Genomic DNA, 12,976 nt, shown 5'->3' with positions numbered 1-12,976 from the left:
TTTCCACCAGTTAAGACCTTTTTATATAAAAAATATTAAAATTTGGTTTTAAATGTCAATTTTAGGGCCAAATGACAACTTATTGAACGCTTATTAAAAAAATATATGGTTTCTATAAAAAAAATATATAGAAAAGGGAGATAATCTTTTACTTCCGGTTTAAAAAGTTTACTTCCGGTATTGTTTGATAGTTTACTTGACACTGATTCCAAAAATATATGGTTCTATATACTTTTACATTGATTTAGTACAAAAAAATAGCTACTTCCGGTTTACAAAAGGTCACTTCCGGTTGTGTTTTTTATGGTCACATTGCTTACAACTTAATGCAAAAAGTCCCATGACTTTATCATGTATACATATGAGGTAAAAGCAAAGGTCAAAATCTAGAACGTGAGTTTTGTCTATGACCTTGAGCTCAATTTCAAGGTCAACAACCAAGGACCTAAAATCAAAAGACCTTAGGCCTCTACTTTATATTGCTAATGAGTTATATTACCATACAACTAATATAAGATATAAAAGGGGGGAAAAGTCGCATCAAATGTTTACGTACCCTTTTAACTAAAATTTACGTGTTACGCCATGTCGCAACACACATTTTGTGCATATATTTTGTCAATGTCTTATAGGATTTCTGAAAAGAAGAGATAACAAGCCAAAATCATATTTTTGAACATGACCTTGACCTTTGACCTTGACCTCATTTTCATTTTTTTGGACCAAGGACCTTAAATCAAAGACCCTAGGCCTCTATCACTAATGGTTTTCCAGTAACAAATTTATTTCATTTATTTCAATACAAAAGGGGAAATAACTCTCATATGGAGTCTTCGTAAAGCTTCGGTGAAAATTAAATGTAACATCCTGAGGATATAACGAGCAATTTGGAAAAATAAATTTGTCGCTTTCTTTTACGGTTACAGAGGAGATCTGATAACAAGAAAAACAGTGTTTGGGGAGATAACTCTTACAAAGAAAAGTGTTCGGTTAAACAGGGTCAGTTTCAAAAACGTATAGACTGTATGATATCATATACAAAAAAACTAAGCAGCATCTTTTGAAACATTTTTACACCGCAAGAAAAAAATTAGGCGGAAGAAAAAAAAAATTAAAAACCAATTGTTCAGAGAACCATTGATGGTCTTTCCACCAATACGGATCTTTTTCATGTGAAAATATTAAAATTCGGTTTTAAATGTCAATTTTAGCGTCAAATGACAGCTTATTGAACGCTGATTCCAAAAATATATGGTTTCTATACAAAAGGATGTAAATAAGGGAGATCATTTTTTACTTCCGGTTTAAAAGATATTACTTCCGGTATGTTTTGATAGTTTAGTTGACTCTGATTCCAAAAATAGATGGTCTGTATACTTTTACATTAAATTAGTACAAAAAATGGCTACTTCCGGTTAACAAAAGGTCACTTCCGGTTGGCTTTATCAAGGTCACTTTGCTTGCAACCTTTTGCAAAAAGTCCCATGTCTTTATCATGTATACATAAGAGGAAAGAGCAAAGGTCAAAATCTAGAACGTTGAATTTACCTATGACCTTGAGCTCAATTCCAAGGTCATCACCCAAGGACCTCAAATCAAAAGACTAGGCCTCTACTTTATATTGTTAATGAGTTATATTACCATACAACTAATATTAGATATAAAAGGGGAGAAAACTCGCATTAAATGTTATGTACCCTTTTAAGTAAAATTTATGTGTTACGACATGTCGCAACTAACAATTGTCAGAAAATATTGTATCGATATCTTGTATGATTTCTGAAAATAAGAGATAACAAGCCAAAATCAAAAATTTGAACATGACCTTGGCCTTTGACCTTGACCTCATGTTCATTTTTTGGACCAAGGACCTCAAATCAAAAGACCCTAGGCCTCTATCACTTATGGTTTTCCAGTTACAAATTTATTTCATTTATTTCAATATAAAAGGGGAAATAACTCTCATAAGGAGTCTTCGTAAAGCTTCGGTCAAAATAAAACGTAACATCCTGAGGATATAACCAGCAATTTGGAAAAATAAATTTGTCGCTTTCTTTTACGGTTGCGGAGGAGATCTGATAACAAGAAAAACAGTGTTTGGGGAGATAACTCTTACAATGAAAAGTGTTCGGTTAAACAGGGTCAGTTTCAAAAGCGTATAGACTGTATGATATCATATACAAAAAAACTAAGCGAAATCTTTTGAAACATTTTTACACCGCAAGAAAAAAATTAGGCGGAAGAAAAAAAAAAATAATCAGAACAAAATCAATAGGTCTTTCCACACGGAAAGGTGGAAAGACCTAATAATCAGAACAAATTAAATAGGTCTTTCCACAAGAAAGGTGGAAAGACCTAAATATAAATGATTAAACATTTGAACATGCACTTTTTATAAACCATGGTCATATGCCTGTATTTTCGATTTTCTTTCAATAAATGGATATGGTTTATAAAACTGGAGCCAGTTTTTCTGTAAGTTTACATTTATTTCACGAAGTTTCTGTTTTCATTTTTAGGTTAAACTTTTGTTTTTTTGTCAATAATTCCCCGTTGATTCCCGTTGATGAATTTTAAAATTATTAGAGTGTGCAATTCTCTTATGCAAAGTCGGCCGTAGATTAATTTGATTGTTGACTTTAGGTCCCTTTCGGTAATAAAGCTGTCTTAAGGACATTTCTACGTATGTATACATCTATGGCTATCAATTGTTTGACTTTAAGAGTTCATGAAAGATTTAATACGAAAAAGGCGTTTTTTTATACATTTTGTATATAAAAATAATAAAAGCGGTTCTGCATAACTGCAAAATGAAACTACAATTTCACATACTATTGATCATTGGAATTCATGCCAAAAGAGTTTTCTTTCACATAAAACGTTTAATTTCTAACATTATTTCAAGTTATGAATACGACAGAATCGTCGGAAATACAACAAACCTGAATGACCAAGACAGAGGAACTTCTTCATTGAGTAACACATCATTCAGACTCCCTTTCGCACAATATGTCATTAGGATAGCAACATTTGGTACTTCTATACAACCCCCAACAAATCTACAAACATTTTGATGATCCATTTGTCTACAAACAGAAATAATTTAACATTGTTTAAATTGAATTCTTATCATGTAATATGTACTCTTATTTTTTTATAATATCTTGCTTGCACAATATCTACACGAGAAAGTTATTTGTAGAAACTATAGTCCTGTTATATTGTTGACTTCCAAACTGGTAACTTAGTTTACAAAACTAACATGTTAGTAGCTTTATTGTAAATGCAACCTATAAAGCACACTGGTAGATGGAATCAAGCTAAACGAATGTAAGTGATCATATAAATAGAAAAAGGATATAATAAGAATATTAAAGTAAGCTCTTTTAAAGTAAAGTCTGATTCTCTGTTTCAAGTGCATTGGAATTTGATTACAGAAAGAGTTGCCAAACTTTCTTTTGCTTCCCTGTTTTAATATCAAAGATGATAAAAGAAAATACGTCAAGAGAAGAATGCTTAGAATTAAAAATATGTTTCTAAATAGATGTCAAATACAAGATTTAAAAGATGTGGTATGATTGCTAATTAGATAACTATCTACCGGAGACCAAATGACGTAGAAATTTAGCAACTATAGATCACCGTATGCCACCTTCAAATGTTTTTGATACGCTTGCTTATGATAGACATTGATTGTATGTACTTGTAAAAGATCTTTTTTAACAGGACATCAAGAAATAAATATTCTGTACTAGAAATTGCTCATTACATTTGACCCTTTGAACAGTATATATATATTACGAAAACATTTATGAATTCATGTATAAAACGCTAACAATATTGATATATAATGTGAGAGATTTTGTTTTTAAACAAATTAATCAAATCTTATTTGCTATAACATTGACACGATCTTGTTAACCCAAACAAATCTGTACCTGCTTTATTACATAAAACATCGCATACAATTTGCAATAAATCCTATATACCTGATGATCAACATGAAATACACTTTTAATCTCTTCAGAATCTATTAGCATTGTTATAAATGCTTTTAGCTTACCAAAAACGTAATGGCACATTGTAAGAAATAAATTAATAAGGTAATCATTATATATAAACATTTTTCATGGCCTACATATTTAAAAAAAAAATGCTAGAGTACGCTTTTGAAATAGTTAAAAGACATGAGAGCATTCACCAACCGAGTTTACAAAGGAGTTTAATATTGTCAATAAAATCATTTCATCAAAGCATTAAGTTAAAAGGTGAAAAAGATAACGAAAGAAGAGTTCGGATTGAACATAGTATTGAGGTGTAAACAGTGTCGTGTCCTGTAGGACTCTGATCCTCAAATCCAATTATAAGAAATTAAAATAGTATTAAAAGACAATACACACGTTGGACACCCGGATGTTACATCTTCAGATGTATACAATTTTGAGAGTTCTTTTGTATGCATATAGCGCTTTGGACACGAGATTAATTTTCTTCGCACAGCAGCTTCTTTTTTAAAAGTCCTTCATCCTTTTTAGACATTTTCAGTATTAACGTCACTGTGTGTGGTTTTTTGTTGTTGTTTTTTATGTTGTCTTTTTAGTTTACGGAAACCTTTATATCAAATATGTTACTCAAGTGTGTATGCAGGTAAATGCTTCAATACTTGAGGGGGAGGGGGAAGTAAAATCGCAAAACTGACACATTATGAAAATTAACTAAAGGAATTAACGAAACCGAAATTATACCGTGAGTAAAGTATTTGCATTATAGTTACAAATTGGTACTGAATACCTGTCGACGCATATTTTACAAACGATTGTAGAATATAAAAATCTTTTAATACTGTATTCAACAGAAGTGTGTAGCAATGAATAACAATTATGTAACCGTATATGAGTAAAATTGATGATATTGTGTGATAATTAATTTTTTTTAATGTCATATTCAACTACGATAACTTTTCAATTTGGTTCATTTGTGTATAAATGATTTAGATGATAATATGCAACTATTACCGCTATTATTAGCAGTAATCAGTACGTAAATGTAACATGGCTCTATATTTTTTTCAGAAAAACAATTCATGTTTATACAATGCATTTCTCTAGTTACTTTTCAATTGACTATTGAATTATAATCATTCAGAAAATTCCAGACCAGGACATCAATATCCTAAATCAATAGCACTGGACACTTGTATTATTATATCTTGTTAAACAGAAGTCAATAGTCATTTAAGTCACTACAGAATAAACCTTGCAATATTTTCTGTCAATAATATAAAGATTAATATCATCAGATAAACTTTTGATTACAATTAACGTTTATACATACCTCACAGTTCTAACTTCTTCTCTTATACATTTTGTCAATGAAAAAGATTTTTTTTCTATCCTTTTAATTGCCACCGTCTTTCCGTCTCTAAAAAATAAAATGATACTTATTTACTAATATTTTAAAACGTTTTCATGTTTTGTGCCGTAAGATCTGATTGAAGTCTTGGTGATAATGTTTTGAGTATGTTTACAAGTGTTTATTGAACTTCTTTTCTACAACGCTACAACTTACAATTGTAGCACACAAGTACAGGGTAAAATAGTAAGAAAGCCAAACAATTATCAAGTTAAAGAGCATTGAGAACCTACCATTTCAAAATGTTGTGCCAAATACGGCTATTATTTAAGGTAATCTTTGCATGGAATAAGAAAATCCTTACTTTTTCGAATAATTCATACCTTTGCACCAAGCGTCTTTATAAAAAATGACCAACAATTTACTAAACTTAACGGACAAATACTACATATTTTGCAAGACTAATCTCCTGTTTGCAGATGAGCATTTTAATATTGCAATGCATGTTACAATGACAAAACATTTAAGGTTTCATACAAAAAAAATGGACTTAAATACCAGATGTAAACTATTCGTACACTTCGCTTCTACAAGTTAACAGATTTAAGATCATCTTAAAAAATAATGCAAATATATAAACCATGTTTTATTATGTTGAGTTCATTTGCATGTTATTACAGAATGGTAGAATGATTACATATATCTGTGAACGAACAAACGATAGAGATGAGAATAAACTAGTCCTGTTTGGGGCCATTTATAGAAAGAATGCTGTTTGGTGTGAGTCAGGGCTCTATGTTGAAGACCTTACTTTGACCTATAATGGTTTACTTTTACAAATTATGACTTGGATGGAGAGTTGTCTTATTAGCCGCCCTCATACTACATCTTCTTATATATATTATTATAGATACCAGGTTAAACATTATGTATGCCTGATGCGTCTTCAAAGGACATATCAGTGACGCCCGAATCAAAAGGCTAAATAAAGTACAGTGTCATAACAGTACAAATCCCCAAAACAATTCTCCTAAATACGGTTTAATATGGTAATATATTTTTGGGCAATAAAATCCTATGTTTTCGAAATATTCTAAGTTTTATAAACAGTACGTTGATAATAATGACAATATCAATTTTAATTGATGTACGACATTTTAATAAAAGTAATCGAATCGTTCTAACAAACAAACAAAAAATTAGCTAGATAAAACAAAACTGTTTATAATAGTAAAGAATGAATTTGTGTTGAGAATGAGATAATTTCTTATAAGAATCATACACACTGAAGTTTTGTTTTCAGTTCAACATAATCAAAGGAAATTATGATGATGAACATGAAAAAATTTGTAGCATTTGAACTGAAAGGACGAAAAGGTATCCATACTGACCACAATTAACCATACGAGAAAATCATATAGTGTCCATATTTAAATTACAGTAAAAACTATTATTTTCAAAATGATGAATTCAAAAAGAAAACTTGAAAACAATATTCAGGTCACATTTCGAAGCATGTCTGAAACCGTCAGTTATAAAAGAGGGACGAAAGATACCAAAGGGACAGTCAAACTCATAAATCTAAAACTAACTGACAACGCCATGGATAAAAATGAAAAAGACAAACAGAAAAACAATAGTACACATGACACAACATAAAACACTTACAGAGTATATATAACCAAAATCAATGCATCCAAACTTTGTCTATAAAGTTTTGTTATTTCAGATACTTTTTTTTTTATATAAGAAAGGATAATTGTAAAAATTTTAAGCGATGATAGTGCATATATTTCTTTTTAAAACTTTTTATTGGTTTTCTGGCTGAAATGTTTACTTAAACACGTGAACATTTCTTCGAGATCATTATGTCTTCACAAGTTCAAGGTAAATATACAATCATTGATCTTTGATCATGATTTTCACTTCTAAATATTCTCTATCTACAGATTTATACGAAATCAATTGTGCTTGTATAGTCATGGACTAGGTGTTTCCTATGTTAATTGAGGAGATTATTTGTGTTCAAATCTTGTCCGCGTTTGTGGTTTTCACAATTGACGCGTAAAAGTAATACGTATTAAACAAATTAGGATCAATTGACACACATTTGAACAAGAATTGTCTTAAATACTTTTTTATTATTTGCTTTGCATGAATCGAATGAAAAAATGCGAGGCCACTTTGAATAATGCTTTCCTGCTGAACTTGAAATAAAGTGTATCTCAGACAGACGACAGACCGAGTGTGTATATGAATTAAGGATGTGTAGCATACTTGCAATGAGACAACCAACTAGCACCCAAAATGACATAGATGTAATCAAGTACATGTATATGTCATCGTAAAACTACCAACGATGTGCAAAACCCATACTTGATAGTTAAAATTGAGAATGGAAATGGGGAATGTGCCAAAGAGACAACAACCCGACCATAGAAAAAAACAACAGCAGAAGGTCACCAACAGGTCTTCAATGTAGCGAGAAATTCCCGCACCCAGAAGCGTCCTTCAAGTTAGCTTTTCAAGGACCCATATAAAAAATTGTGAAACAATTTAAACAAACAAAAAATAATTAGATCATGTTCTGCTAGATATACGTCTGTTTCATATCTTGACCTACAACTAGAACTGGACAATGATGGCTGTTTAAAACTAATTATGCCTGTACTATCTGTCGCTAGTGAAGTTTTAACAATCGTTTGGCCATGATCTGATCTGTCTTTTTTAGACTTATATTTTGGTTTTTGGTAGTCCCTAAGTATCTTCTCTGTTTTAAATTATAGTTAAGAATTTGATGAACTAAAACTCTTTCTAGATACTTGTCATAAAAGATACTAGAAGAATAAGAATTATTCCTTTCCAGACTTGTCCATCGAAAATTGTGACTACATTATCATGCCAATGTAGTTCATATGTTCATACTCTTTACACTACACTTCCACACTATCTTATTAAACAGAAGTTTTCCTATTTAATTAAATGGTCATTTGGTAAAGCTGAATGTAGATATATTTGCTGCAACTCATTTAAAGCCTTCTTTTCTGATGAGAAAGGTAAATACGCTAGATATATTTACTGCAGGTGTGATTAGATGATTGAAGCTGTTAATTTTCTCCTTAATAATATTTATGTACGTTTCAGCAACAAAGTTTATGGACAGGTTGTAGGTATCCCCATGGGCACTAATTGTGCCCCTTTAATAGCAGACTTGTTTTTGTACTGTTACGAATCACAGTTCATGACTAAACTCAGTAAAGACCCGTCGAAATTGCATTTAATTGAGAAATTCTACAACACTTACCGTTATCTTGATGATATTTTTTCGTCAAATAATCAAGCATTTTCTCAATATACTGCTGAAATTTACCCCAAGGAACTTACTTTAAATAAATCAAATTTATTCGGTAATATCTGTCCATTCCTGGATTTAGATATTTCGGTTTTAAAATTCAAATTACTAGAATGAATAAGCGACACAAACAAAAACAGAAAATTGTTATTGATACGAAAAGAGTTGTAGAATGTGTATGCGTTCAAGGGACAAGAGTATTGTAGAATAAAAATTCAATGATTTTTTTTGGTCATTAGTCTAGTGCTGTAGCTATTGAAACGTCAATTTGTTTCATTACCATAGTAAATGCAATTAAAAGTTCAGTGTCTGATTACTGATACATATAGTTGTACCATGTATTTGTAGAAATATAGAATTTATATGGTTACACTTGTCTAGTCTCGCTCCCACGATATGCTTGAACGAGTTTCAATTATCTAATAGACGTATTTTCTTTAAGTTATATAAAAAAATCTGTCGGTGAATTCAGTTCGGAAGGGAAAAACGAACGTGTTCCACATAAGAAATTCGTCAGGATGCTCATCAAAATTAATAAGTCAATATGGATCAGCTAACACTGACTATTGAAAAAAGTGGTATGTGTAGCAGTGATATTGCAAAAGATAACGTAAATGCAAATTGTATATAAAAAAGGATTATTAAACGTTGCACTAGTAAGGTCGATTTATGGTATACTGCCATCTTGGATTGTACTATCGCATTACACATATCAGTCTAGTTATATGCCCAAATCTGCAAAGTTGTAGAGAGATGTGCAACTTTATTGGTTAGAATGTTTACTTGTATGAAGAAAACTTGCTGATTTATTGCATTATCCAAAATATTTAAACAAATACCAAACATTTGTGTTTAAGAATTCCTTTTTTTTTTAACTAAGCCATTTAAGGGGAGATAACTCTTTAAGTACACGATTTATACTGGTCTGATAGGGAATTTTTCTTTTTTAACTTATAGCAAGAAGTTCGGTGACACCATTTCTTCTTTTTATTTTCTGAAAACATATTATAAAACCTATTTTCTCAAAGTTTAATTCAAAATTCTATCTTGGAGAATTCTTTTTATGAAGTAAAATGTGTTTTTTCATGATCATACTAGGCAATTTTCAACGACTCATAGCTTGAAAAATAGCTCGGTGACCCATACTTTTTTTTATGTTTTTGAAAAATGCATAGTAAATTCTTCATTTTGGCTTCTATCTCGGGAAACATATACTAATGATCTACCTTAAACAGTTCGATGAAAAAATTATTCATTTTCCATAATATCCCTTTATAATCTATCAACACAGTGAGCTCGATAAGATTCCTCTTTTACTTTTTTAAACAGTCTTAACACGAATGAAATGTGTCAACAACATACGAATATTTATAATAACAGTTGTACATCATTTAACTGAATGTTATATTTAGAACATATCTTAGACCGTGCAAGGACAAAATGAAACAAGACATTGAATTTAGTACCTTATATACTTCTTATAGAAAAACCTGATTGAACTGCCGATGATCTAAATTTGATATCAACATTTGCATCACTTCAGGATGTCTAAAAGACAGTAGACTAAGTATTAGATATAACCCACTTAAGGCAGTAAAATAATTGTACATAATAAAATTTCTATATCTGCTATCTTAAACCTTATTCTAGATCATTTGCATTTGTCATGTGTGTTTTCGTCATCGTTTAATCCGCATAGATATATGTAGAGTAGTTAACAGTACTATTATAAACGCAATAAATAATAGATTCTTTTGGTATCATATGAAAATAATTGATTTTTAATTATAAAAATTGTCTTACACGTCTCCAGTGGGAACAAAGACTTGTGTCAGGTTAAATCCTGTATCGAACTTGTCATCTGTTCGACTAATCATGCTGCCCATCCAAAGACGATTCTCATCTAAAATTAACAATTATAGTTTTAGACATAAGATTATTAAACACTGGTTGCATGCAATGTAATTTTCACAAAAATACTGAACTCAAAGGAAAATTCAAAACGGAAAATCCCCAATCAAATGGCCATAATCAAAAGCTCAATTACACCATACGAATGAATAACAGCTGTCATATTACTGACTTGGTACAGACATTTTCTTATACAGAAAATGAAGGATTGAAACTGGTTTTATAGCGCTAAACCTCTCACTTGTACGACAGTCGCATCAAATTGACAACGATTCCTGAACACAACAAACAGACATAATGGTTAAAAAAGTCAACATTGTGTTATAATCTTAATCACAATAAAAACACAAAAAAAATATTTAACAAAGAAGTACAAAAAGGCATATTTTAAATTTAACAACCCCATTCATTGCTTTCTTATTTTGTAATTTTCATGGGGAAGAAAGGTAATTACTAAAATAAGGCAAAGATATGATTATTATATCAAATAGAATTATTCCTAATTTCTTCAGAATGAAGAAAATAAACATTGAAACTACTCGCTTATATTTTCTGATATTGTTAGACTGTATACATGATCCATAATAATGATTGCAAAAGTGAGAAGTCTGATAAAATTCTTGATGAGAGTCTATCAGAATGTATGAACCAAGTTGTCTATTATATGCACTTCGAAATTAATTGTTAATCAAAATCGTTCTACCGGCACAATATGATGAATGAATTAAATATCCAATTGTCCGAAATTTCTTTTTATAATTGTTATTTTTAACAAAGCAGCCGATGTTGATGTCGCGTACTGACAAATTGTGAATTCTAGTATCCAATGCCTTTTTCTTGTACAAGGCAAAGTTACCGCACACAAGTAATTGCAGATTTAATCTTACAGGTTTGTTTTATAATACTATTCAGTGAATTTTTAAGCGAAGTATAACTAGTGTTTAAAAAAGGGATACATACTATAAGTGAATTAAACAACAACACAACGATACAAATAACCAGTAGGCATATAAAGGGCATCACACTGGAATATATCTTCAAATCTTATAACAAAGCTAACATAAATGTTCTTGTATTCGTTCCAGAATATTTTTATCCTTCCTTTCTTTTACGTAGTCATGTAGATTTTCGAACTAAGACACAAAACCGAATTAGTACTCCCCCACTGTAACGGGGCTATGAGTCCTCCGTTTGGTCCAGTTAGGATATATCGGTTAATTATAAAGATTGTTAAGTGATAATCGTTTTACTAATACAATATCACCATGATCAGTTCGATAAAATGTTATGAACAAACGCCTTATTTTTTTTATTATGATGATATTCAAGCATGTTTGACGGTCATTAAAACAAAACAAAATGATCTTCAAGCGTTATATTAGTTTAATGGTACCCCAAGAAAAAGGATATCAAGACATTTTAGAGCGCCAGTCGTTTTCCATCGATTAACCCTCCTTTAACCTATTTTAAATATACTTCACACAACAGTGGTGAACTTACTTGTTTTAATGTCATCGTATTTGTATATCCAACTGCTATCATATAATAACTTTCTTTTTTGGTAAGCAAAATACTGAAAATAAAAGTAAAAAGTTGTAACATATGTCATTATTTAAAACGAGGCTGTTTTTAACTATTATATCAAGCCTCTTTCTTCATGTAACATTGCAGTTTCAATATATTAAGATCGTTTTTCTGATAAAGTATGTTTGTATGCACTGCATATACCTCAATTTGTTGTCGTGGCTTGATTTGAATTCCTATGTATAATGTTTTAAGTAAATAAGATATGTTTTAACTAAAAACTACGAGATACATTTTGATTTTTTTTTCAATCGTTAATGATCATTTTAGTACCAAGTCTGGTTCAAATTTGTCAAAATAATCTATGAAATATCTCTGATGAATTGAATTATTCATTTGCAAGTAAATGATTCGACCTCATTGGAAACGTATTCACGTGACCTTCAATTATCTCTGGGTTATGCATAACAGCATGTTATGTTATTTCAAATAAATTTAAACATTGAAAGGAATACTAGGGCAAATAAATTGATGGACATATTCGATCCATAAAAATTCATTTTCATACTGGTATAAAGGTAAAAAAGATGATTAACATATTTGTTTAACCCATAATATGAATTCAAACAGAAATAGACATAGAATAATCCATGAACAGTCTTCGGAGGTCACCTCAATGTTAAATGAGATGGTGCGAAGACTTAAAAAAAACACGCGAAATGTGGATACAAATTATCGATTCCATGCATTGTGAATGGTAATTTAAAACGTTTTTATGCTGAATATACGTTTTGGTAGATTATAATAAATAACATGAGAATTTGAGTAAAATCAGTG

At 30.5% G+C, this 12,976-nt stretch overlaps 1 protein-coding gene across 1 annotated transcript in view; it reads right to left on the bottom strand.

Annotated features, from left to right (window-relative positions):
• LOC139500649 (atrial natriuretic peptide receptor 2-like) overlaps positions 1-12,976 on the bottom strand; it is a 40,521-nt gene that overhangs the window by 12,263 nt on the left and 15,282 nt on the right. The window contains exons 6-9 of the mRNA XM_071289451.1: positions 12,116-12,188; positions 10,508-10,607; positions 5,335-5,421; positions 2,943-3,086 (exon numbers count right to left, since the gene is read on the bottom strand). Of these exons, the coding sequence (XP_071145552.1) occupies positions 2,943-3,086; positions 5,335-5,421; positions 10,508-10,607; positions 12,116-12,188 (404 nt within the window). The remainder of the gene's footprint in view (positions 1-2,942; positions 3,087-5,334; positions 5,422-10,507; positions 10,608-12,115; positions 12,189-12,976) is intronic.

The sequence above is a fragment of the Mytilus edulis genome, chromosome 1 (genome assembly GCF_963676685.1).
Source record: "Mytilus edulis chromosome 1, xbMytEdul2.2, whole genome shotgun sequence".
Taxonomy (NCBI): domain Eukaryota; kingdom Metazoa; phylum Mollusca; class Bivalvia; order Mytilida; family Mytilidae; genus Mytilus; species Mytilus edulis.
The sequence above is the reverse complement of the archived record's forward strand: the minus strand, read 5'-3'. Positions and strand labels throughout refer to the sequence as shown.